Genomic DNA, 23,659 nt, shown 5'->3' with positions numbered 1-23,659 from the left:
TTAACTCCGGACAAGTCTATTTTGAGTATCGGCACTTGTCGCTTTTTTAAAAAAATTCAATTTTTTATATATTTAAAATGAGTAAAATGATGCATGTAATTTGTATTTTTTATTTATTATTTTTAGGATTTTAAACTTTTAGCATATTTAATATAGTGGTCATTTAATTTATGATGATAAATATTTACTATTTTATCTCAAATCAAGGTATAATTCAGGACCATAGGGGATGGTTTAACCTATCAAATTTGTTATATTTTATCATATTAATATTTTACAAGTTATTTTTAGAATAACCAAGAAATTTTTTTGAATGAGATAACCTTCATATTGAACATTTCAACATGATAAGAAAAAATATATTACTAATTTATATATTTACAAATTATAAAAAATGGCACTGGTATTTATTCATGATAAAATATTATTCTCACTATTAGTATAGATTTTTTATATTCTAACCGCTCAGCTTTTGCCACAGTGGCTAATATCTTTTTTTTTTTTTAATTTGATGTTATATTTACTAATCCATGCAAGGCTCTTGCAATCTCAAACATAAAATGCTAAAATAAAAAACAAAATAACTGAAACTTGAACTAACAAAGATAACACAGCACTAACAAATACAACAACGTGATCAACATGCTCCTATTCTCATTGCTTCCGTCTCACTATCCATTTTAATCAACAACTTGTCATAAATGTGCCCACTTCTTACTTTTACTTCACCTTATAAAGCAAATCAAAAACAATATAAAAATAATAATTTAAAAAACAACCCTAATGTCCATTTATTATTATTATTATTATTATTATTATTATTATTATTATACATTGAAAGTGATGCATAGAAATCAAATATCTTATCACTCGGCTTCTGCTGCAATGGTGGCACACTGGCCTTTTTTATTTAAGCTAGGATAACAACACAGTTCCATTACCGAAAGCCGAAAGACATACAAACAAGCATCAATTCTTCATATATATATATATATATGACCAACCAGTACAAAGCCACCAAACTACTGCATCAATTATCAACAAGCTTCTTTCATTCATTCCATTCATTCACTCACTCATTGCTTGCTATTCATTCATGCTTTTGGTGAGAGAGCTTCTTTGTCATTGAGTGGATGACCATCTTTTCCCTTTGTACCAACACCCACGTTTCACAAGATAAAGGAAACAGCTCATGTTCAATGAATTCACATGTTTGTTATCTTTGTCATAGTGCTGTGTGTTATTAAAATTAAGCCAAAAAGACAATAGAGAACAACAAAACTGTATTTCTTGTATTTGTATCAAATGAAGCAAATAAGATGACCATGCTTTTCTTTTTTTCTTGTTCATGTTTGCATGTAATATTGAGGAAAAGAGAAAAAGAAGCACATATTAAAGCTGATATAGTACTATTACATCAAATTATATAGTACTATAAATGATGTCAAAGAGAACAACATTAACTTATTGAAGTAGCTTGCACTATGGACAAGATTAGTCATCTGCCTAACTGAGTGTTCGAGACTTTCATACTTTGAAATGGACCCATTCCACGTTCATTTACATCATGCTTTTCTTTTTCTTTCTTCCATTGTTTTTTGCTGTTGTGATGCGTCATCCCAACAAGTATAATTAATATAAAACCTTATCTAAATACTTATGATAGCTAATCAATGCTTACAATGCGCTAAACTTAAATCACTTTAAAAATCATGTAGAGATAGATAATCTCTAGTTAAAGATTCATTAAAATGTCTGCAGCTTTTCTTGTCATACTAAACATGCAAGAAAATGGATTATCTACTGGCATAAAAGCAAGATATATATATATATATATATATATATGAACTTGTTTCTTAGATCCTGATTTTGCTTATGAGAGTCTTGAATCATCTTCCATGAATCTCTAATTTCATTGGTCACATATCTTAAATCTTTTGAAAGCATATAAATATAACATAAACTATTGTCGAGCCACGAGTGAATGACGCATTAGTGAAACAGCATATAATTGAACACATTCTTCGTCTTTCTGATCCTAATGATGCATGCATGATTGTCATTAGGAAATCTTGAAGTTAATTAATTAATTCAATCAAATAGTGAACCATGATGCAACAAGCAGTGTGTTTTCCCTTATCCTTAAGACGCCAAAAATGGATAGATGACCAACCTCATACCTTACTTGAATGTCCATTAAACCAGTCAAGTGTTAGGTTTTACACTTCCGAAAGATGCCTTCACAGCTGGCTTCAGGAAGGAAATTAAGAACTTCTATACTTGAAGAAACCATGGTAGACCTGTTCATCAGACAATAACATTTTTCAGAACTTGGAAACAAATATTCTATCATTATATATGGATCATATGATATACTTTCCTTCATTTTTCATACATTGGAAACAGAAGATGTTCACATGAAAATCAAACTTTAGCTGCAATAATAGAATTTTTTTTTTCCGGAGTCTTTGCAGTAATTTCTGCATTGCATAAGCAAGAGACAATTTCATAGGTAGTGTCTGCAAATTTAGTCCCATCCATGGTTTCACATCAGCCTATCAAGATAAAGAAGACTAATTCCACAAACATTACAGTGGGCTTTACCTTTCCAAACCAAGTTTCTCCAGGAGGTTGCTTAGATTCTAACATCAATTGATTACTCGGTTGAAAGTACATAGGAACTAAAGATCATACAGAAACAAGAGAATGACAATTGTCGGCTTATTACATTTCTTGAAATCAAAATCATAGACATAATAAGAGGATAAGGCTTGCAAGAATTTAAATTTACTTTGTAGCAGGTTGCCAAAAAGCATCCATTTATCTCACATTATTATGATGGCTTACCATACTATAATTCTGATGCAGTATTCAAAATTCATTGGTGCCAACAGTGGGGTCCAAGAATAAGACATACCATGTATTGGAATCCAAGTCATCGTCACCCTTCACCAGCTGCCTCCAACCTAAAATTTAGGATTGAATCATTAAGGTAGAAGACCCTTTGTGCTAGTGGAGTAGCATCAACTTGAAACACACAATAGGCACCATAAAGTTTTCAAAGTCATTACAATTGAATCATAGACCTGGCCCTGAAGATAAACTTCAGAGAAAAAGGCCCTACTTGTATATGCCAAAGAGTCAGACTTCACCATTCCTACAAGTGCAGCAGCAATTCATGGGTTAAATCACATGAATGACATCCATATATATCCATAATCAAGCAATAATCAGTGCTACCTTTGACACAGCCCCAAGCATAAATATATATAACAGTAGTTTTTCGTCAAATTGTTAACTCAAGGCATGACCTTTTCTTCAAGGAAATCAAATGATCTTCAGAAAGATATTATATATGAAAAGATAGACACATGCAACATGAGAAATAAGTATGAGGATCATGGAAGACATTCACTGTTTACTAAAGAAGATTACCTGGGACAAGGCTATGGAACAGGATGGCAATGAATTAATTCCAAAAGCTTCACCTTTTCCACCTTTATCTTGATGATTCTCCATCCAATCCACCATGAGATTTTCGAATTTATCTGACAGTACTTAAACAATTAAACATCCAAAGTTAGTAAATATCATATATAAACTTAGGCTCAACGGTTACACTACAAGAGTTAGTATCAAGCAAAGAGATACCTCTGCCAAGACTGATGGAAAGTCAATGAGGAGTATCAACATATGTAGTCAATAGAACAACAAGACACAAATGAAAACAAAAAGAAAATGCTACTTAAAAAAAAAAGAATTCCTTTCAATGCTGAGTCAATGGCACAAAAGTAGCATGCAGATATCCATCAAAATTCAGGACCTAGCAAGAGATAAGCCCATTACATCATGAAATCCCACCATCAACTAATAAATAGTCAACGCAGAAAGACGGATAAATGAATATCACATTTCGACAAACCAGTCATCACAAGCCTCCATTGAGCATCTTATCGACGCTAGTCTCATCCAACAGCAGAAATCAACAAGCACCATTATGCTCAGCGCTTAGTCCACATGCCATCTATTTCTTTCTCCTTTTCTCCCTTATGAATCTTCTTCAAATAGATCAGTACATTTCAAGTTGGATCAGCAATGAAGGAAGCAAGAGATTGCTAAATGCCCCCATCTTTCAAAAACAAAGAAAGCCACAAGCATCACAACAAAGATAATACCAAACTCTCAGATTCCTCGTACTCGGCATTCCTTTTCTAAATCAAACATCAGCAGAATGGAAAATAAGAAAACAGATATAAAAGCAAATGAATGTAGACCAAGTGAGTTACTGTACTTAAAAGTACCAGTATCAACCATGGTAGTCGACAACTGCCAACCAAAGATTGACCTCACCATTTAATTGTAATTTTTTTTTTCATATTTCAGGAAAATCTAAAACAAACATATCCATATACATATTATGGAAATAGTAGGTGAGCAATTAAAATGTGCACTCTGCTATTTACAAAGTGAAGCAAGGATCCGTCGAGGAGGTTCAAATGATCGGCGTGAGTGTAGGACAGCCCAGTTGTCCAATAGAAGAATGTCACCCTGCTTCCAAGGTATCGCAACACACTCCTCTTCCAGAATCTTCAAGCATTCTTCTATGATATCAGAGGGCAAGGGTGCACCATCTCCAAAAGTAACTGCCTTATGAGGATCATTTCGAGCATCCTCCCATCCAGTATAAGCAGCAACCATGCTATTGAACCATATTTTCCGCCCCCTTGTCTGATCAAATTTAATTGCTGGTATGGGACCCATTACTGTTTTTACACAATCCTCCATCCATTCCAATTTCATACCCAGTTTGGCAGCCCTGATACAAAAAAAATCAAATGATCAGGATGCAAATCTTAAGGAGAATATGCTGCATACATGGTGTGGTGTTGAAACTGAACTTAGTTATCGCCTATAAGGAACAGAGAGCAAAAGTTATTCCTAAATAGAGATGAACTTGCCAAAATGGTATGAATAAGAAATTAAAGAATTAAATAAATCATATATAACTATAAATGCAATTGGAAAGTACAACACTATATCATCATAAGGTCTTAATTGAAAATAAATTCAACTGGTCAACTGAGCCAACATTGTCTCCTAAAATAAGCAGCTATAGAAATTAAAAATTTAGGCAGCAAGGGGGTTCAAATATATATTTTTCCTAATTGCAAGCATGTCGATAATCATAAAACTACAAGAACTTGGTTAGTGAACAAGTCAAACCAGTTGCACCATGAAATGTTAAAGCAATAAAGTGAAACTTGAATCAAGCCTTCCAAAATTAGATCTGAAGCAATTAGCTTGAAAATTTATCAATTTCAAACTTTGAAAACACCAACAGTCATGAAATTCAAAATGCTGGAAACATACAAAACTCATAATAAAACAATAGTTTTTATAAAACCACATGAGCAAGTTGAGTTAGAATCTCTACAAAATGGGCCTTAAAAAAACACGTGCAATGTTTCAACACAACTACATCCACAGAAACTAGAAATGATGGAAACAAAAACATGTGCTCAAACAATACAATTTCATTAGATACACTAGAACCATAGCTAATCAATGTAAATTACATTTTTGTTACACTGACAGTGCATTGTTTATCAACTACATTCACAGGTCAACTTTTATCATAAACTTGCAACTCACTATCGAAATGCATATTCTTGTAGTGTCCCACAGACATGTTTTTTGAACTCTATACACTAGTAAACTTCAAATAAACATCTAAAGATAGCAAATTCATAATGTCCATCCCTACATACAATGATAATGACATACTTGGGTTCATAAGCACTTATCAGTTGATCCACCTTCTCAAGAAATTTTTGGTAGATATGAGCTTCGTGAACTCCAGCACTTCTAGGTTCTCATGAAACAACCACACTTGCAAAAAGGTGACATCTTTTCTCATGATCAACTTGGTCACAGATAACACGGCCCTCCTTACTACATAGAATCTGACACCAATTCTTGGCATCTCATTATCTAAAGAACGCGAAATAGTCCTGACTCCTTACCAAAAGCCTGGAAAAGAATTTGATGGCCTTCCATCTTGTACTTATTCAACTTACATGGACAACATTCAACGATATAATTGCACAATTAATCATCAAACAAACAGCAGACCAACAACAACCAAACTCCAAAAAAACTAGTCCAGGCTGACCTTTGAGAATATTACTAAACTACAAATCATTCAGCATAAACCAAATGAAGGAGAAAGCAAACTTTAAAAAGTAAATGCAACAAACAAACCTTTCCTCAGCAACACTCTTGTCTTTGGTTAAGAATGTCGATTGCCATCCACGACCAATGGGTGAAGAAGGATCATCTCCCTCCCCCAATATTCTTACATAAATCAATCCATGCTTTTCCAGCCTATCTACAAATTCAGGAAACTTGTCTTTCATCCTTTCATAAACATAATGACTGAGCACAATTGGGGTCTCCCCACCGCATTTAGGCTCCTCCTCACAGAAGAAAAACAATTTGGATGGAAACTCAGGAACCTGGCAATTCCACCCAAACAAATCAAGGATTTTTTCTCCCACAACAAACTTATTTATCTAATTTCATGACAAAATATAAGCACAAAAAGTGCAAAGGAATCAACAAATCATAAATTGAACAACCTTAAATTCCCACCTCCAAAATCAAACTGCACCATAAAAAATTCCAAATATTTACTAGAATAATCGTAAATTCACAAAAGCTTGTATTTTTCCATTAACAAAATCATTAAAAATATAAAAAGAAAGAACCTTTGTAACTAATTTAAAAGATAAAAACAAACCATTCAATATTACAAACACTGATTAAGAAAATTTTTTTTGGGGGAAATAAATTGAACCTGCGCCATCTCATGATGGAATGGAATTTTCTGATCCGGCGGCGATTCATTGGCAGTGAAAACCCGGCCAACAACGTTGGTCCGCGGCGCAGCTCCGCCAACGTAGGGCAGCTCCTCATACCCAAAAGCCTCAACGGCCCGGTTGAACTCCAGCGCCCCCAACACCGGGAACCCACGGAAGAGAACCGCACCGCTCGATCCAAGCAGCGATTCCAACTGGGGTTTCCTTGCCTTCACGGCCTCCGTGAACCGGACCAGGTCTAGCTCACTGCCGGGCCTCGGCGAGAGGACCGCCGGGAAAAGCACCCCGCCGATGGTCCGCTGGTGTTGGATTCGGGTCTCAATAAACGGATCCGGAGTCATTGCGGGTTATCGGATCCTCTTCGGATGGTTCGATAAGAAGTGTATCTATGTATAGTTTGGTGATTTCGGTGAATCTGGTCATAATTGAGGTTAGATTCATTAGATAATTGTAATACGGTATAGATCAGCATCGCAAGAACAAAAAAGAGTTATTATTTGTTGTTTAGTCCTTTTTTGTCATTTTATTTGAGGTTTTGTTTTTCTTTGACGACCTTCAAATGTATCATATTTATGGATGGGTAATATTCTTTGAATATGTTCATTATCTAATATTGGAGGTTTTATTGATGAGTTAAAATAATGACATATCGCTATTGTTGAGCTCACCTTATTTTGAAAAAAAAAAAATTATAGATATGCATGCAGTTATAAATTTTTTCATAAAATATCAAATAAGAAATGAGGGAGTTACAATAAATTTTAACAAATATTTTTTTAAAATTATTTTTTTAAAAATATATTATATCCTAATTTATAGAGATTTTTGAAAAAAAAAAATTTGATGCTACAAAAACCAATTTATAAAATATCAACAAACTAAATAATAATCTTCTATATATTATGAATATTATAGAAATAGTGGATGGCTACTATAGCACATGACACCATTGTTGCAATCACATTATTGTAGTGGCCGCGGCCGCCAATGTTCTATGGTAACAACAACACTATTACTATTCTTTCTATCAAAGTATTTTGGACAGTTAGATTTAATTAATCATAATCGTCAATTTCTCTCTTGAATAGTTATAAATATCCCCTTATTTGTTATGAATCATATAGAGAAGAAGAAAATGTTGTGAAATGTAAGACCTTACAGAACAGTACCACAACAAAATAAATGAAAATAACACTGAAAAATAAATGGCACAAAGATATTACGTAGAAAACCCCTAAATAATTAGGGTAAAAACCATAGACAAATATAAAAGAATTTATTAAGTAAAAAATTTTAAGAGTTACAAACTCTCTCTAATAATAAAGAGAAAACCACCACTCTCTCTTTTACTAGGAGAAATACCAACTCTCAATAACATTTTTATTATTATACTCTCACTCTTCTCTTTTACTAGGAGAAATACCAACTCTCAAATCCTCACTCTCACTTATCTCATTCACTTAGGTGGTGTTTGTTTCTCAATATTTGGAGTTACATGTAACTCCAAATACACTGAAAACTAAAATCCTGTGTTTGTTTCAATGAATTGCATTTTCCCAATGTAATTTCAAATTCTTTCAAAACATACGGATAAAGAATTTGGTTTTACGGCCAAATTGGCTGTAAAACCAAATCCCCTCCTTATTGGAATCCTGTACATGATCATTCAGTGGCATAAGGGGGTAATCTCATCTTTATCCTGCCCGACGCGCTTCAACAAGTACCTTTCGGTGATCCGCACATCTAACCCCATTGCACTTCAACACAGATGTTCCTCGCTTCAGCATGGACCTACGAACATCCATAACTGATCCCCGCCGTTGTGCTTCAACATGTGCCTTCCGGAGATCCACATCTGATCCTTGCCACAGCCCTTCAACAAGAAGCTTCCAGAGATCCACAGTCATGTCTTATCTAGGGTTTTCTCTCACTAACCATCTTCCCAAATAGGAATGGGGATGGGGCGGGGCGGGGCGGGGAATGGGATCCCCGTCCCCATCCCCGCTCTCCACGGGGCGGGATTCCCGTTAAAAATTCCCCATGGGGAAAAAAATCCTCCCTGTTTCACTCCCCGCGGGGATCCATCCCACGGGGAATCTCCGCCCCGTCCAAAACATTAATATAAAATTTTTTTATAAATAACTATAATATTTCTAATGCGATTTATATTCACATGCTAAAGATGCTTATATACTGATTGAAAAATAAAAAAATATAATGTATGATGAAAAAAATCTAGATCAAATGGATATTTAAATAAAAAAATATAATGCTTATATGTAGCAACACATGGATATTTGAATAAAAAAATCTAGACAAATTACAATTACCTAATTATCCAATTCATTTAAATTAAATAAATAATTAGTTTTTTTATGAATATTAGAAATTTGAAAAATTAGAAGTTTGAATTTTTAATTTTGTAGATATATTATATAATAATTTTTATTAAAAATAATTTAAGATTTTTATTAAATAAATATGTTTTAATGAAATATATAAATTTAAATAGTTAATAAGTTGTATGAAATAATTATGAGTTCCATAATAATAACTAAAAATATTAACAAATAAATATTTATTGATTATATATATATATATAATATTATGTTAATGTTGAAATAATTTTTTTAATAAATATATTAAAAAAATATAAAATATATTCTTTTGGGGAATCCCATGGGGATTCCCCACGTGTTCCCAGCGGGAGGCGGGGCGGGGATCCCCGTGGGGCGGGAGACCATTCCCCGCCCCGCCCATGGAACGGGGATTCCCCGCCCCACCCCCATTCCTATTCCCAAATCTCTAGGATTTTCAGAAAATATATATTAAGCTCCCATCTTTGATCACACCTAGTTTAGAAGGGAAGAGATAGTGGAGGGCAAAATTTGGAGTTTAGGAGGGAAGAGATAGTGGAGGGGTGGGGGCATTCAAGGGTCGAGATCAAGAAGGTAACGGTGATGGTTGCGAGCATTATCCAAACTTTTTTTTTAGAAATTTAAATTCATGTATTCATGTTCCTCTCATTTTTTGGGCACGCATTTTCTCAATATTTTCCACAATATTTTTAATAATAATAATAATAAATAACTAAAATAAATCATGTGATAATTAAATTTATAATTAAAAAAAAAGTATATACTAATGTGTCCAGTAATTAATTTAATAATAAAGTTAAATCAATATCCGATTAGTGTTTAGATTTTAATTCTTGATTTTGTTTTGTAATTTATGAAAATATCTAAAATACTGGGCTAATTTCACCTAAGGTGATCATATACCTCAAGTGCATTTATCAATCCCTTCAACCAAACAAAAAATTCTATAACACAATAATTCCAGTTACATCCAACCAAACATAAGATTTGATTGCACTGTATTTTGAAAATCAAGTATTTTTAATTACATTGTAACTGAAAATCCATTATAATTATAATTACATCCAACCAAACGCTACCTTAGTTGTGTGTAAAGAATGAGAGCTTCATCACTTATTTATAGGGGAATGCAAAGTGTTTTTCACCTACCAAGCCACCAAATTTGGTTACCTTCATCCTTGAATTTATGGGTGCCATTTGATTAAGCTGTTGGTTTAAGCAAATGGTTTGGAGAGCCATGGGATGGGGGTTTTAGACTAACAATTCTCCTGCTTGAAGATTTGATTAAAAGGCAATCAAGTCTTCACACCATTCTTTCTATCTTGTCATTTGATGTTGCTTATGTCTCTGTTAGGCCATAAGGGGATTGACACCATATGAATCTACTAGCGTTGATTGCTTTTGTCATAGAGTCTGCTAGGTTTTCCTTGGTATGAATCTTTTGCATATCAATTATACCTTCTTCCACTTTCTCACGAACGAAGTGGTATTGAACTCTGATATGTTTTGCTTTGAATGAAATGTTGGATTCTTTGCAAGATCCAATGCACTCTGGTTATCATGTAATGTTCTCTTTTTGTGTCCAAGTTCTTCTAACACCATCTTCAATCACACCGCTGCTTTACTGGCTTGTGTAGCTGCAAAATACTTTGCTTTTGTCATTGACATAGCCACGACTGACTATAGTTTTGAAACCTAGCTCACAGCTTCTCCTGCTAGTATGAACACATATCCAATAGTGAATTTGCTTTTATCAAGATCACCTGCATAAGCAGCATCAACATATCCACTGACAATAAATCTAATCCCCCATAACATAATGCAACATCTGAGGTTCTCTTTACATATATGATAATAATCTTGACAATACTCCAATGCTTTCGACCAAGATTCGCAATGTACCAACTTACCACTCTCACTACATGTGCAAAATCTGGTTTTGTACAAATCATGGCAAACATTAAGCTTCCCACTGTTGATGCATATGGTACTCGAGACATCTTCATCCTCTCTTATTCACTGCTAAGACACATACTGGATAACTTCAAATTGATAGAAAGTAGAGTATAATTTGGCTTACAATATTACACGTTGAAATGCCGCAAGATCTTCTTCAAATAATTATTCTGAGAAAGCAAAGTCTTCCTATTATCTCTGTCTCAGTGAATTTGCATCCCTAGAATCTTGTTTGTCGGTCCCAAGTCCATAATTTTAAATTCCCTACCTAATTGTGCCTTCAACTCATTGATATGATCTTTGTTTGGGCTTGCGACCAACATGTCGTCAATATATAGCAATAAGAAGATAAAATCTTCTTCTTCAAACCTTTTAACATATGCATAAGGGTTTGTATTAAATTTGTTGTAACCAAGGCTCATAGTGAAGGAATCAAATCTCTTGTGCCAACATTTTGGAGCCTGTTTTAAACCGTACAGAGATTGGTTCAGCCTGCAAACTAAGTTCTCTTTATCTTTTTCTTCAAATCCTTTTAATTGGAGCATGCAAATTTCTTCTTCAAGATCTCCATGAAGAAATGCAGTTTTGACATCTAACTGCTCAAGCTGTAAGTCAAATGTAGTACGCATTGCTAAGGCTACTCGGATTGTTGTGAATCGAACCACAGGTGAAAATAATTCATTGAAGTCAATTCCTTCCTTTTGAGCATATCCTTTCACCACCAATCTAGCATGATAACAATCTACTAGATCATCACTATTATGCTTGATCTTATAGACCCATTTGTTGCCAATGAGCTTTCACACTTGTGGTAGTGACACTAGTTCCCATGTCCTATTTTTATGAAGAGCTTTAATTTCTTCTTGCATTGCTGCCATCCACTAAGATGCATCTGAATTGCTCAGTGCTTCTTGAAGAGTTTATGGTTCTCCATCCTCAGTTAGAATACAGTATGCAATGTTACCTGCATAATATAATCAGAATACTAACTTGGTGCCTTTCTCATACGGGTTGACCGTTGAACTTCTGGAGCTTCAGATTCAACTGGCACTTGTACCTTGCACTATGGTGTGGCTTCAGCTTCTTTTTCTACTTGTATTGTTGTAGTCTTTGTGCTTGTGTTTTCATTTGAAGTGTTTTCACCATTTGCTTTCTCTAATTCTTTATCTTCTATGAAGATGACATTCTTGCTGGTTACAACCTTGTGGGCAGTAGGATCCTATAGGCGACACCACTTAACTCCATTAGCATATCCTAAGAATATACATTTTCTGGATTTTGGTTCCAGCTTTGCAGTTTTTTGAGTACTGTACATTACATATACATGATTTCCAAATATATGAAGGTTTGAATACTCAACTGCCTTACTAGTCCACATCTCCATCGGTGTCTTTAATTTGATTACAGTTAATGGAGCTCGATTCACCACATAACAGGCGTTGCTGACTGCTTCTGCCTAAAACTTCTTGTCTAGGCCTGCAGCTTTCATCATTGCTCTTGTTTTTTCCAACAAAGTTCTGTTCATCCACTCTGCCACTCTATTTTGTTGAGGAGCGTATGATGTAGTGAACTGTCTTTCGATGGCTTCTTCCTTACAGAATTTATCAAATTCTTTGCTAGTGTATTCTCCTATATTAACAGTCCTCAAGCACTTGATAATCTCGTCTGATTCAAGTTTTACCCGCACTTTGTAAAATTTGAAGACTTGAAACACATCTGCCTTCCTCTTGATAAGTTACTCCTAACATCTCTTAGAATAGTCATCAATAAATGATATAAAGTAATTTTCTCCTCCTAGAGATGTAACTGGTGCTTGCCACACATTAGAGTGAATCAATTCTAGAATTGATTTGCTTCTAGAATTAGATGTGTTGAACTTCAGTCGATGTTGTTTGCTCGCAATTCAATGTTCATAAAAGGGTATCGTACCTTTGTGAAATCTTGAAGTAGATTTTTTTCTATAAGAATCTTCATTACTTACTCTGACATGTGTCCAAGTTTTTTGTGCCATGCCATTGTGCATTTTTCACTTGAACTACTTGTGGTAACTGAAGCTTCTCCTTCTTACAAAATTTCTCCCTTCAGCATGTATAAATTTGTAGCTATCTTCTCTTCTTTCATGCATACAAGCACTCCTCGAATTACCTTCATGATCTTATTTTGGACTTCAATTTTGCAACCAAGATTATTAAGTTATCCTATAGGCAACAAATCCTTCATGAGGCCCTCCACATGTCGGACTTCTTGTATGGTCCAAACCTTACCATCATACATCTTCAGTTTGATGATGTCAATACCAATGATCTTCAAGGCTTGATCATTGCAATCGTACACAAATCCCCCAAAGATAGGTTCATAGTGATGGCTTCTCCATCATCTAAAGTGTTTGCAACATTCCGTTGAGTATTGGAGTATTTCTTATTTAGACTCTAACAATCCTTCTTCAAGTGATCTTTCTTGCCACAGTGGTAGCACTTGAAAGTCTTCTTACTCTTTGAATTTGATCTTCCATAATTGTAGCTCTTATCGGAGCCACGTTTTGTTGGTCCTTCTCTCGTCACCATTAAGACCTCCGCTTATTGCGAACCTGTCAACCTGTCTTCGTTGTTCTTGCGCTGACTTTCTTCCTCCAAAACAACAACTGTAATGTTGTCGAAGACTAGAATGTTCGTGGAGATATTATTTGTTAAGTTGATGATGAGTTGATTATATGAATCTGGTAGACTTTGAAGTAGAATTTTCGCATGTTCACCTAACTCTATTATATGTCCCAATGATGTGAGTTAGGAAAATAGAGTGTTTAGTGCATTCATGTGCTCTGTCACTGAAGTAGATTCCACCATACAAAAAATATAGAGTCTTCTCTTAAGAAAAATTTTGTTGTGGAGTGACTTGGCCCCATACAACTTAGTGAGGTGATCCCAGATCTCCTTCTCTGTCTTCTTCTTTGTAATTCTTGATAGAACTCCATCAGCAAGTACTAAATGAAGATTGACAACGACATTCGAGTCCATCTCATTCCACTTGTCATCTTTGATCTCAACTAGTCTTTCGATAATGGCAGCCAATCAGTTGTCTATCCTTAGGATTGCCTTTATCTTCAATTTTCACAGTGAGAAATTACTCCCACTGAATTTTTCAATCTCGTATTTTGCCGCCATTGCTTCTATTAGAAATTGCTTCAAGAGCAATAATTAGGGTGACTAATAATCTAACTTATTTTTTTTATGTGGAGGATCCACTTATAGTGGCAGCCATAGGGTATATGATAAGTATATATATATATGTGTGTGTGTATAAACACCCAAATCTAGCTCTGATACTATTTGTTGTGAAATGTAGGACCTAATAAAGCAGTACAACAATAAAATAAATGAAAATAACACTGAAAAATAAATTGCATAAAGATATTATGTGAAAACCCTCTAAATAATTAGGGTAAAACCTGACGAGCAAGAATAGAAAAATTTACTAAGTGAAAATTTTAAGGAGTTACAAACTCTCTCTAATAATAAAGAGAAAACCACCACTCTCTCTTTTACTAAGAGAAATAACAACTCTCAATAATATTTTTATTATTATACTCCCACTCTTCTATTTTCTCTCAATTCCTCACTCTCACTTATCTCATTCACTTAGTTGTGTGTAAAGAATAAGAGCTTTATCACTTATTTATAGGAGAATGCAAAGTGCTTTTCACCTACCAAACCACCAAATTTGATTGCCATCATCCTTTAATTTATGGGCACCATTTGATTAAGATGTTGGTCTAAGTAGATGGTTTGGAGAGCCATTGTTTAAGCACATGGGATGGGTTAATGGCTTTTAACTAATAGAAGATATAAAAAGAGATGAAGTAGAATGAAAAGTGTTCAGTATATTTTCTTTGGTATAATACTCGAATTGGTCCCTCTACTTTTTTCTCTATTCCCTTTTAGTCCCTCTACTCAGAAATGCGCCCCACTAATCTCTCTATTATTAAAAATGACCCAATTTAGTCCCTCTACCTTTAATCTCTTCCCATTTAGTCCCTCTACTCTTGAAAATACATCCAAATAATTAGCCTATTTTAGAGTAGAAGGAACTAAATATAACCATTTTCAAGAGTTGAGAGACTACTTGAAATGAGTAGAGGGACCAAAAGGGAAAAAAGATAAAAGTAGATGGATCAATTCAGGTATTACTCTTCATTCTCTATGTTTCTCTTTATACTTATATATGTTGATGGAAATCTATATATATATATTGAAGATGAATTATTAGTAGCATATATAATATTATAATTTTAAAAAATATTATTTTTTAGGTTATAGGCAAATGCTACCCCATCTCTCATGTGTAAAAGAAGAGGTGGGGAGATTAAGAGTCACTTGAATTCTCACGTGCTTTATTTTTATTTTTGATGTTTTTTTTTAACCTAGTAGTGTCAGGTAGTGTTTGATAGTGGGATATTGTATTCTATGGATGGGGGATATCCGTGGATGAAATATCCGTGGATGGGAATATCCATGTTTATGTGTTTAGTTAGAGGGACTTAATAGTAAGGATAAAACTTGTTTGGTGTTTGGTTAGAGGGATAAGGATATGTAAAGTTTTGAATATCCATTTTTGAATGTTTGGTTGGATGGATATGGGAGTGGTATGATGACCCAATCCATAAGAAGGTGAAGTTACCCCTTTATTTAATTAATAATTTTTAAAAATATTTTCAAATTGTTTAATTAAATTCAATTATAGTGGATGATTAGAGAAATTTATTTTTTAAATATTTTAAGTATGTCTTTGATTTAAATAACGGATATTAATAGATATTTTTTTTTATTTATTTAGCATGAAATATTTTTAATGAATTATTAATGAATAACATAGCAATTTATTATTTAACTTGATTTTTGTAGTTAATGACAAAATGAAAACAATGAAATCATAATGTAAAGAAACAAAAATTTAACTTAATTATTGTAGCTAATGAAAAAATGATTATGTATTAAAACAATGAAAACATTAGCATTACAATAATTCGATAAACCTCAAAATAGAGTTTCAATCTGATAGTATTACACACTAATAACAAATCCAACACCATAAGTGAAGCTATAAGTTAACAATCAAGTTATAAAAAACATTGTAGACATAATGTCGTAGTTCAAAACTAAAAAACACAAGCGATTAACCCTCAAGCAAAACACATGGCATGTTTACAATCCCAAACTAAAAAATTTGTTCTGGCAGTCCTACAAGTTCCTTTGCCATGTACTGGCTGAGAATATCTGGCGCGCCCAAGAATTTGAATGTTCTAGTTTCACTATCTGCATAATATAAATAAACTTTAACCACATCACATGTTGAGTAACCAACTTCAGTAAGAGTGACTGGGTTATGCTCCTTAATTGCAAGTGCAAGTCTATCCATTTTTTAACCTACAGTTTGTGCCAAGGCAGAATCAACACTAGCATATCTTCTTTTTACCTTTCTTTCTTGTTTGAGTGGCAGAACCAAGGGAGGGGGCGAGCAGGGGCTTCAGCCCCCCTTTGGTGCCGGAAATATCGCTGTGAGGTTAGCTTTCATCAAAGACTCAGAAGCTCTGAGCTTGCGGCTTTAGCCGAATCAACCCCCTCCCCTTGGGGCTTGGGCGGCTAGGCTTTGGTCCTTGCTTGGAGTCTTGGACCTTGGTTATGCAGCTTGCCAGCTTGTGATGTGCTCTGCAAGTTGCAGCTCCGGTCAGTGGATCATCGTCTTGTTAAGATGTTGTGAAAGTTTGGAGAATGGAGACTTTGAACTCTTAAGCTTGGAGGAAAAATGAATATGTTGAAGATTCAAAGAGCCAAAGCCAAAGTCACACATGACACAGTCACACAACTGACACAAGTTTAATTTTGGATCCATAATTCAGATCCAATAAGGTGATAGATATTATTATTGGGTTATCGGACTTAATCACTTAAACTTCGATCTGAATCCAATACCCAAAATTAGCATACCCTCACTGGCTCAAAATCAGACATTTGTTTACTACTCAACATATTAAGCCTCAAGATCTCTCATTCGTTCAGTTTTTTGGTAGGTATTCTTACTATTCTAGCTCCAACTTAGACTGTGATTCTGTGAATGAGTAAATCTATAATTCGGATTCACTGATTACTCTTTGTGTGCAAGTGTGTAACTTAAAGTCTGATTCTCTAAGCATGATTATTGGGCTCTCAATGAGTTAAGCTGCTGAGGTATGGTTTCTCCAACGTCCAAAGTGTAGGTTTGTTTAAATGTTTTATCTTTTTTTTCTTTTTTAAGTTCTTGTTTGAATTGGATTTGGATTTTCTTGTTTTGATCATAAAATTTATCACTTTGTTTTTCAGAAATTCCTATATCTAATCTAGAGACCAGAATTCAGATTTGGCATTATGAGAAGAAAGATTCAAGATTTGAGGAGTGGATTTGATCTTTTGAGGGTCATATATAAGACTTTGTTCTTTTGCTTTAGAATTTCATCAATGCAATAATATGCAATGAATGAACCATCCCTTCCTTACTAGTTACTTCCTATTTGTTTGTCCTGTTACCGTTAGTGTCAAATAGAAAGAAAATGAGATCAAAAAGAGCATATTCACCATCTATTTATAACTAAATGGACATGTTGTCAGTGCCAAATATGATAGCTATATCTGTTAATTAGTACTATTAATTTGCTTGCTTTAGATTATAACTAAATGGAAAAAGATATTATGCCGAAGAAACAAATTAACATTTTTCTCATTATATGAACTTCTGATTGCTCAATCTTGTCATATAGCAAGAATAAGTTAAGTAATCCAAATACAACAGCTAGCCAAGTTTGTGCTCTATATCATTTGGTTTTTAATCAAGGTTAATTAAACTTGTTTGCTAATTAGTAAATTAGGGTGATATTTGTCTAATTATGATTGGATTATCCAAGCATATTTCCTTATTAAAGTTTAAAATGAATAATGTACATATACTTAATGAGAAAAAAATAAGGGACTGACTAAATTTGTTATAGAGAAAAGCAATTGCTGGAAGAAAGCAAACTAAAGAGGCATCACTCTTTGATCAAGTCTAAACCTTCATCTTTGTACTCATGAAAGAAATTAAGACAACATTAATTCCCAATCATGGAGTGGGATAATTAATAATTGCATTTTGTTTCCCTATCTTGATAGATTTGATGGGCATGCTTCATATGCTAATTATATGTTATTCTCAAGCCCACATATATTTAAAGTTCACCAATTTAAATATGAATTCTAAAAAACTTAGCACTCAAGTAAGAATCTCCATATTCATAAGCCCACATGTAACTGTCACAGCCCTTACTGACAAAAGAGGTTCACTCTAACACTTAACAAAATTTTCATCGATTGCTGTGATGACACAACGCATTGAACTCTGGCAAATATGTAGCTGAATATATATATATATATATATATATCTAATAAGAGTCTTCAACAACAAATTAAAGACCAGGTTGTCATCTTCACTAGAATAACAACCTTAAACATATTGAAGCTTTTGGGTTTGCTGACATGAGACAATGAATCAGGTCCAATTAAGTTTTATCTTGATTATATTAGAACATTGATGACATCATTGACATGATTAAAACATTGATTATATTTTTTGAAAGCAAAAGCACACATGCCTGTGTTACTGCGTAGTCTCAATATTCATTTATTAGAAAAATGCCATTCATTTATATATTGGAAAAATGCTTTAAATAAATTAGCAATATTGTTGGCTTTGAATGTCTAGTTATTATTTTATTATCATTTTTTTATACATGTTTATTTTGTCTTTGAATAGCATTATACACTTTAAAGCCACTTGGACATGGATAAATTTGTAATTAAACAGCCAAGAAGTGAAGAGTCCTCAAATTCTCCAAAAGCACCACTAGGCTCCGAATCAAGTGAGAAAAACACTCATATGAATTTCAACTCGAATGACATTGTTAGTGACCCGGGACTATGAAAACCAATTGAAGACTTTGATGTTGGGGTTAGAGATCAAGTTCGAAGGGAATCTAGAGATCCTTGTCAACCAAAAGAGAAGTTTTCAAAAAAATTGGTTTAAACAACATCCTGGAGTACAGTGTGACCAAAGATGCAACATTTTGTTTTTGGTGTTATCTTTTCACACCAAGCAGAGGAAATCGAACAAGAGAAGATGCATTCACAAAAACAGGATTCAATAATTGGAAAAAGGCTTTAGAAAAATTCATAGAGTATGTTGATGCCGTGAACAGTGTGCATAATGATGCAAGAGTACAATTTTAGAGTTTCCAAAATCAAAGGCAGAACGTGTCACACCAATTGGCTGCACATTCACATGAGATGGAGGTTGAATACTGTACTCGTTTAACTGTAATTTTGGATGTGACACGTTTTCTCTTGAAGCAAGGCTTGGCTTTTCGTGGACATGATGAGTCCTCGAGCTCATTAAATAGAGGCAATTTCCTAGAGTTACTAGAGTGGTATAGTCGGTGAAAAGATAAGGTTTTTAAGGCAGTCAATCAAAATGCTCCTGGAAACAATCAAATGAATTCCCCAAAAGTTCCAAAGGAGCTGGCAAATGCTTGTGCATCATAGATTATATGTGCAATCGTTGATGATACGGGAGATAACTATTTTCCCTTATGATTGATGAAGCCCGGGATGTGTCAGTGAAGGAGTAAATGGGAGTTGTTTTATGATATGTTTATAAGAATAGAAGTGTGGTAGAGTGGTTCCTTGCTATAGTTCATGTGCTAGATACCTCATCCATTTTATTGAAGAATGCCATTTATTGTTTATTTGCTAAATATGGGTTATCTCTTTCAAGGCTATGGGGACAAGGATATGATGGAGCTTCAAATATGTCAGGTGAATTTAATGGTTTGAAGGCACTTATCCTTAAAAGAAATCCATATGCAAGATATATCTATTGTTTTGCTCATCAACTCCAATTAGAGATTGTTGTTGTTGCTAAAAACAATCGAATTGTGAGTGATTTCTTCCAATATGTCATTATGATTATTAACGCGGCCGGAGCATTATGCAAAAAAGAGAAATCAACTTCGGTAACATCACCATAATAAGCTAGTTGAGCAATTAGAGAGGATGGAAATAGTAAGTGGCAGAGGAAAAATCAAGACTTCAGCTTAGCAAGACTAGGGGATACTCGTTGGGGACACTACCATTCTTCGCCTAATCTCAATGTGGACTTCAGCGTTAGAGGTACTCCAAAATGTATATGATGATGGTGCTTCTAATGATAATAGAGGTATAGCGGCAAGTTTGATACAAAAATGGAAAATTATCAATTTGTGTTTGTGATGTATTTGATAAGGCATTTATTGGGGATCACAAATGAGTTATCACTTGCCTTACAAGAAAAGGATCAAATTATTGTTCAAGCTATGCGTTTAATTGAAGTTGTGAGGGCTCGACTTCAAGACTTTAGGAAGACAGGATGGGAGTCATTTTTGGAGGAAGTTAGATATTTTTGTGAAGAAAACTCAATCCCGATACCTAATATGAAGGATAATATGCAAATCCGTGGTCGTTCCAGACAGGAAAGGCAAGTCATTACTCATTTTCACCATTATCGTGGTGAGATTTTTTGCGAGGTTAGTATTTTTAATACTTACTATCCTTATGTAAATTTCATTAATGTTGAGATTTTATCATTATTGTGATTTTAGGTTATTGATTTAATTGCGCAAGAAATGCAAAACCATTTCCCAGAAGCTAGTATGGAGTTACTTCTTCTCATGTCATGCCTTGATCCAAGTGATCTTAGGTTATTAATTTAATTGCGCAAGAAATGCAAAACCATCCATAAGCTACTTCATTTACCACTTTCATTTATGATGTGTGGCATGATGAAAAATTTATGAATTTCGGGGACTTAGGTAGATTCGCTAAGAAGATGGTTGAGACAGGTAAACATGCAATTTTTTCGCTCATTTATCTCCTAATTAAGTTGGCGCTTGTTTTACCAGTTGCAACAGCTAGTGTTGAGAGGGTGTTTTCAGTTATGAATGTTGTGAAAACTGACTTGCGGAATAAAATGGGAGATGAGTGGATGAATGATAGTCTGGTTGTGTATATCGAGCGGGAGGTTTTTGCAACTATTGACAATGAAGTAATTCTACAACGCTTTCAAAAAATGCAAACTCAAAGGATGCAACTACCTCCTCTTAGTGGCATACCTCGCATTTCTAGCATTGACGCTGGGATTGGTTCTAGTTCAAGCATCCATCGATAGCTACTTTATGTTTTTATATCCAATATGTATTCAAAGTGTGGTTGTTTTGATAAAAAATTATATTATCTCACTATTTTACATTTCTGATAATTGCTTTTTAGATTAAATTTTTTTATATATGCCCCCCCCCCACCCAACAACTATTAAATCTTGGTTTCGCCACTGTTGAGAGGTACGCGCTTATGAGCTATTTGGTGTCGGTGAGGGTGTCTCAAACCCGTAGTTATTGTCAAATTGTCCATGTCCAACATCCTCTGGTATCAATCCAACATTAAAATTATCTTGCAAAAAGTTTGATATACCATCATCAGTCGGAGGTGTCTCAATAATATCGCGAGCAAAGCGTCATGTTGCATGATCATTGCCACAAACAACTTCAAGCAAATCATAGTCTTCAATGGGTTTATTTATATATGGTTCTTCATTTGGATGGCTCTGTTAACAAAACAATAAAAAATTATCATTAATGTTAGAGAAATATAAACAAAGTGTAACTGGTGACTATAAAATTGTAAGACATAAAGAGCATACATCAGATATGTCATGCATTCCTCTTCACCCGTAATTATTTTCTTGTTTTCTTTGTTCCAACCCACACCACTCATCTCTCGAAGTCTTCAAATTATAGCCCATTTGCCTTTAATGTTCGGAGATGGCTATATATGTTAGACTCGGTGGTCTTTACCAAAATTCTCTCTCAAAGCACGTATGACTGCATGAATTTCTTGTGGTTTGAATGTTTTATCACAAGTTAAAGAAAGTGAATTTATTCATTCTAACCATGTTAATACATGTTGTGTCATCACCATTTAACAAGTGGTCAAGATAATTCTCTCTATCCAAGCCTCTACAGGAATTGGGTGCACAGTATAATCTACGCTTACTTATATGTGTCACTATAATTCGCATAATTGTGGCTGCAATTCCTGCGACCTCTTGTAATTTCCGTGTGGTTTTCTTTTATTCCTTTCCATGAAAAATCACCTAATTGACACAAAAAAAAATAATAATCAACAATTGAAGTGGAAAGGTAAATAAATGTTCATGAATCCCATTCATGACTCTTATTCCTTCAACTGTCATTACATTCTAGCAAATTAGTTTAAGGAAAAAATATTCAATTACTAGTGATAATAATTAAAATCAGAAAACTAATTCTAAGAAGAGTAGAACTCATAAATTCTAATATATTTGATTCATACTAAGTTATTATAGATAATTATCTTGTACATATATAATATATTAATATGTAGGGTTTCTAAGTCATTAGTTTCACATATTTCTTGAAAGCATTCCTCTGAAGTTAGAGAAAAGATATGTAAATAGCCCCGGATGATATGCCAGCAACAGATGCAAGTATTATTAACAACTACCATATTGAATCCTTAGTTTTAAAAGGGTCTAAATGTCTACCATGGCAGTCCATAAAAAATGATCTGGTAGGAAAACATTTAGTTGTAAATGCAAACATTGTTCTGCTCCCACAATGATAAAATTCAATCAAAAAGTGCTAAAATAATTATGTCCTAAGAAGGAAAACAAAACTTTCTACACAAAAAATCATTTTTATATAAACACTTTACAATAATCTAACAACACAAACATTTTCAATAGTTTCTTGAGTTTAGATCACACAGATGACAAATTTAAAGTTCCACATTTCTAAACCACTGGATATTTAGTTGCAACTAAGCTCAACAATGAACAAATATGAAGAAAGAGGTAAATGATCCATAACACATAAAGACATGTAGTTTGCCCTTCAACTCAGCATTTAAAGCTTGCACTACATTTCAGATTGTCTCACCAAGTTCTTTTTGTGATGTCACTACTGGCAATTGTTTTGATTATTGTTTAAATGCACGAGTTGGTTGCCTTTTCTTCATTGTTAAATATCAAATATATTAATTAAGAACAAATCTAACCTTGAGAAGTTTGAATATATTAGAAGTTTAATGCTTCAAATGGGGAAACTAGACTCTGGTCAATAAGGAATATTTTTGCAGATTCCTTTAAGGCAGCATTATCTTGGTGCATATCTTATTCACACATTGATGGGTTCAAACCAGAGATCTAGGCTTGGGCAACACTTCTGGAAGATTTTTTTTAATCAAATTCCACATCAGTGGATTAGTTTGCTAATTGATTTTCTTAATCTTTATAAACACATAAATAAAGAAAACAAAC

General features: G+C 34.0%; 2 protein-coding genes across 2 annotated transcripts; one reads left to right on the top strand and one right to left on the bottom strand.

Moving 5' to 3' along the window:
* Positions 1–4,352: 4,352 nt before the first annotated feature.
* LOC120281347 (clavaminate synthase-like protein At3g21360) lies at positions 4,353–7,272 on the bottom strand. The gene is made up of 3 exons (XM_039288195.1): positions 6,857–7,272; positions 6,262–6,515; positions 4,353–4,816 (listed from the first exon to the last, which is right to left on the bottom strand). The coding sequence occupies exons 1-3, from the start codon at positions 7,217–7,219 to the stop codon at positions 4,456–4,458; spliced, it is 978 nt and encodes a 325-aa protein (XP_039144129.1). The 5' UTR covers positions 7,220–7,272; the 3' UTR covers positions 4,353–4,455.
* An 8,103-nt stretch (positions 7,273–15,375) lies between these two features.
* LOC120281199 lies at positions 15,376–21,472 on the top strand. The gene is made up of 7 exons (XM_039288085.1): positions 15,376–15,389; positions 16,706–16,768; positions 16,894–16,959; positions 20,045–20,204; positions 20,484–20,831; positions 20,907–20,994; positions 21,207–21,472. Exons 1-7 carry the CDS (start codon positions 15,376–15,378, stop codon positions 21,470–21,472), a joined length of 1,005 nt encoding a protein of 334 aa, XP_039144019.1.
* The last annotated feature ends 2,187 nt before the right edge of the window (positions 21,473–23,659 follow it).

The sequence above is a fragment of the Dioscorea cayenensis genome, chromosome 17 (assembly GCF_009730915.1).
Source record: "Dioscorea cayenensis subsp. rotundata cultivar TDr96_F1 chromosome 17, TDr96_F1_v2_PseudoChromosome.rev07_lg8_w22 25.fasta, whole genome shotgun sequence".
Taxonomy (NCBI): Eukaryota; Viridiplantae; Streptophyta; class Magnoliopsida; order Dioscoreales; family Dioscoreaceae; genus Dioscorea; species Dioscorea cayenensis.
The sequence above is the reverse complement of the archived record's forward strand: the minus strand, read 5'-3'. Positions and strand labels throughout refer to the sequence as shown.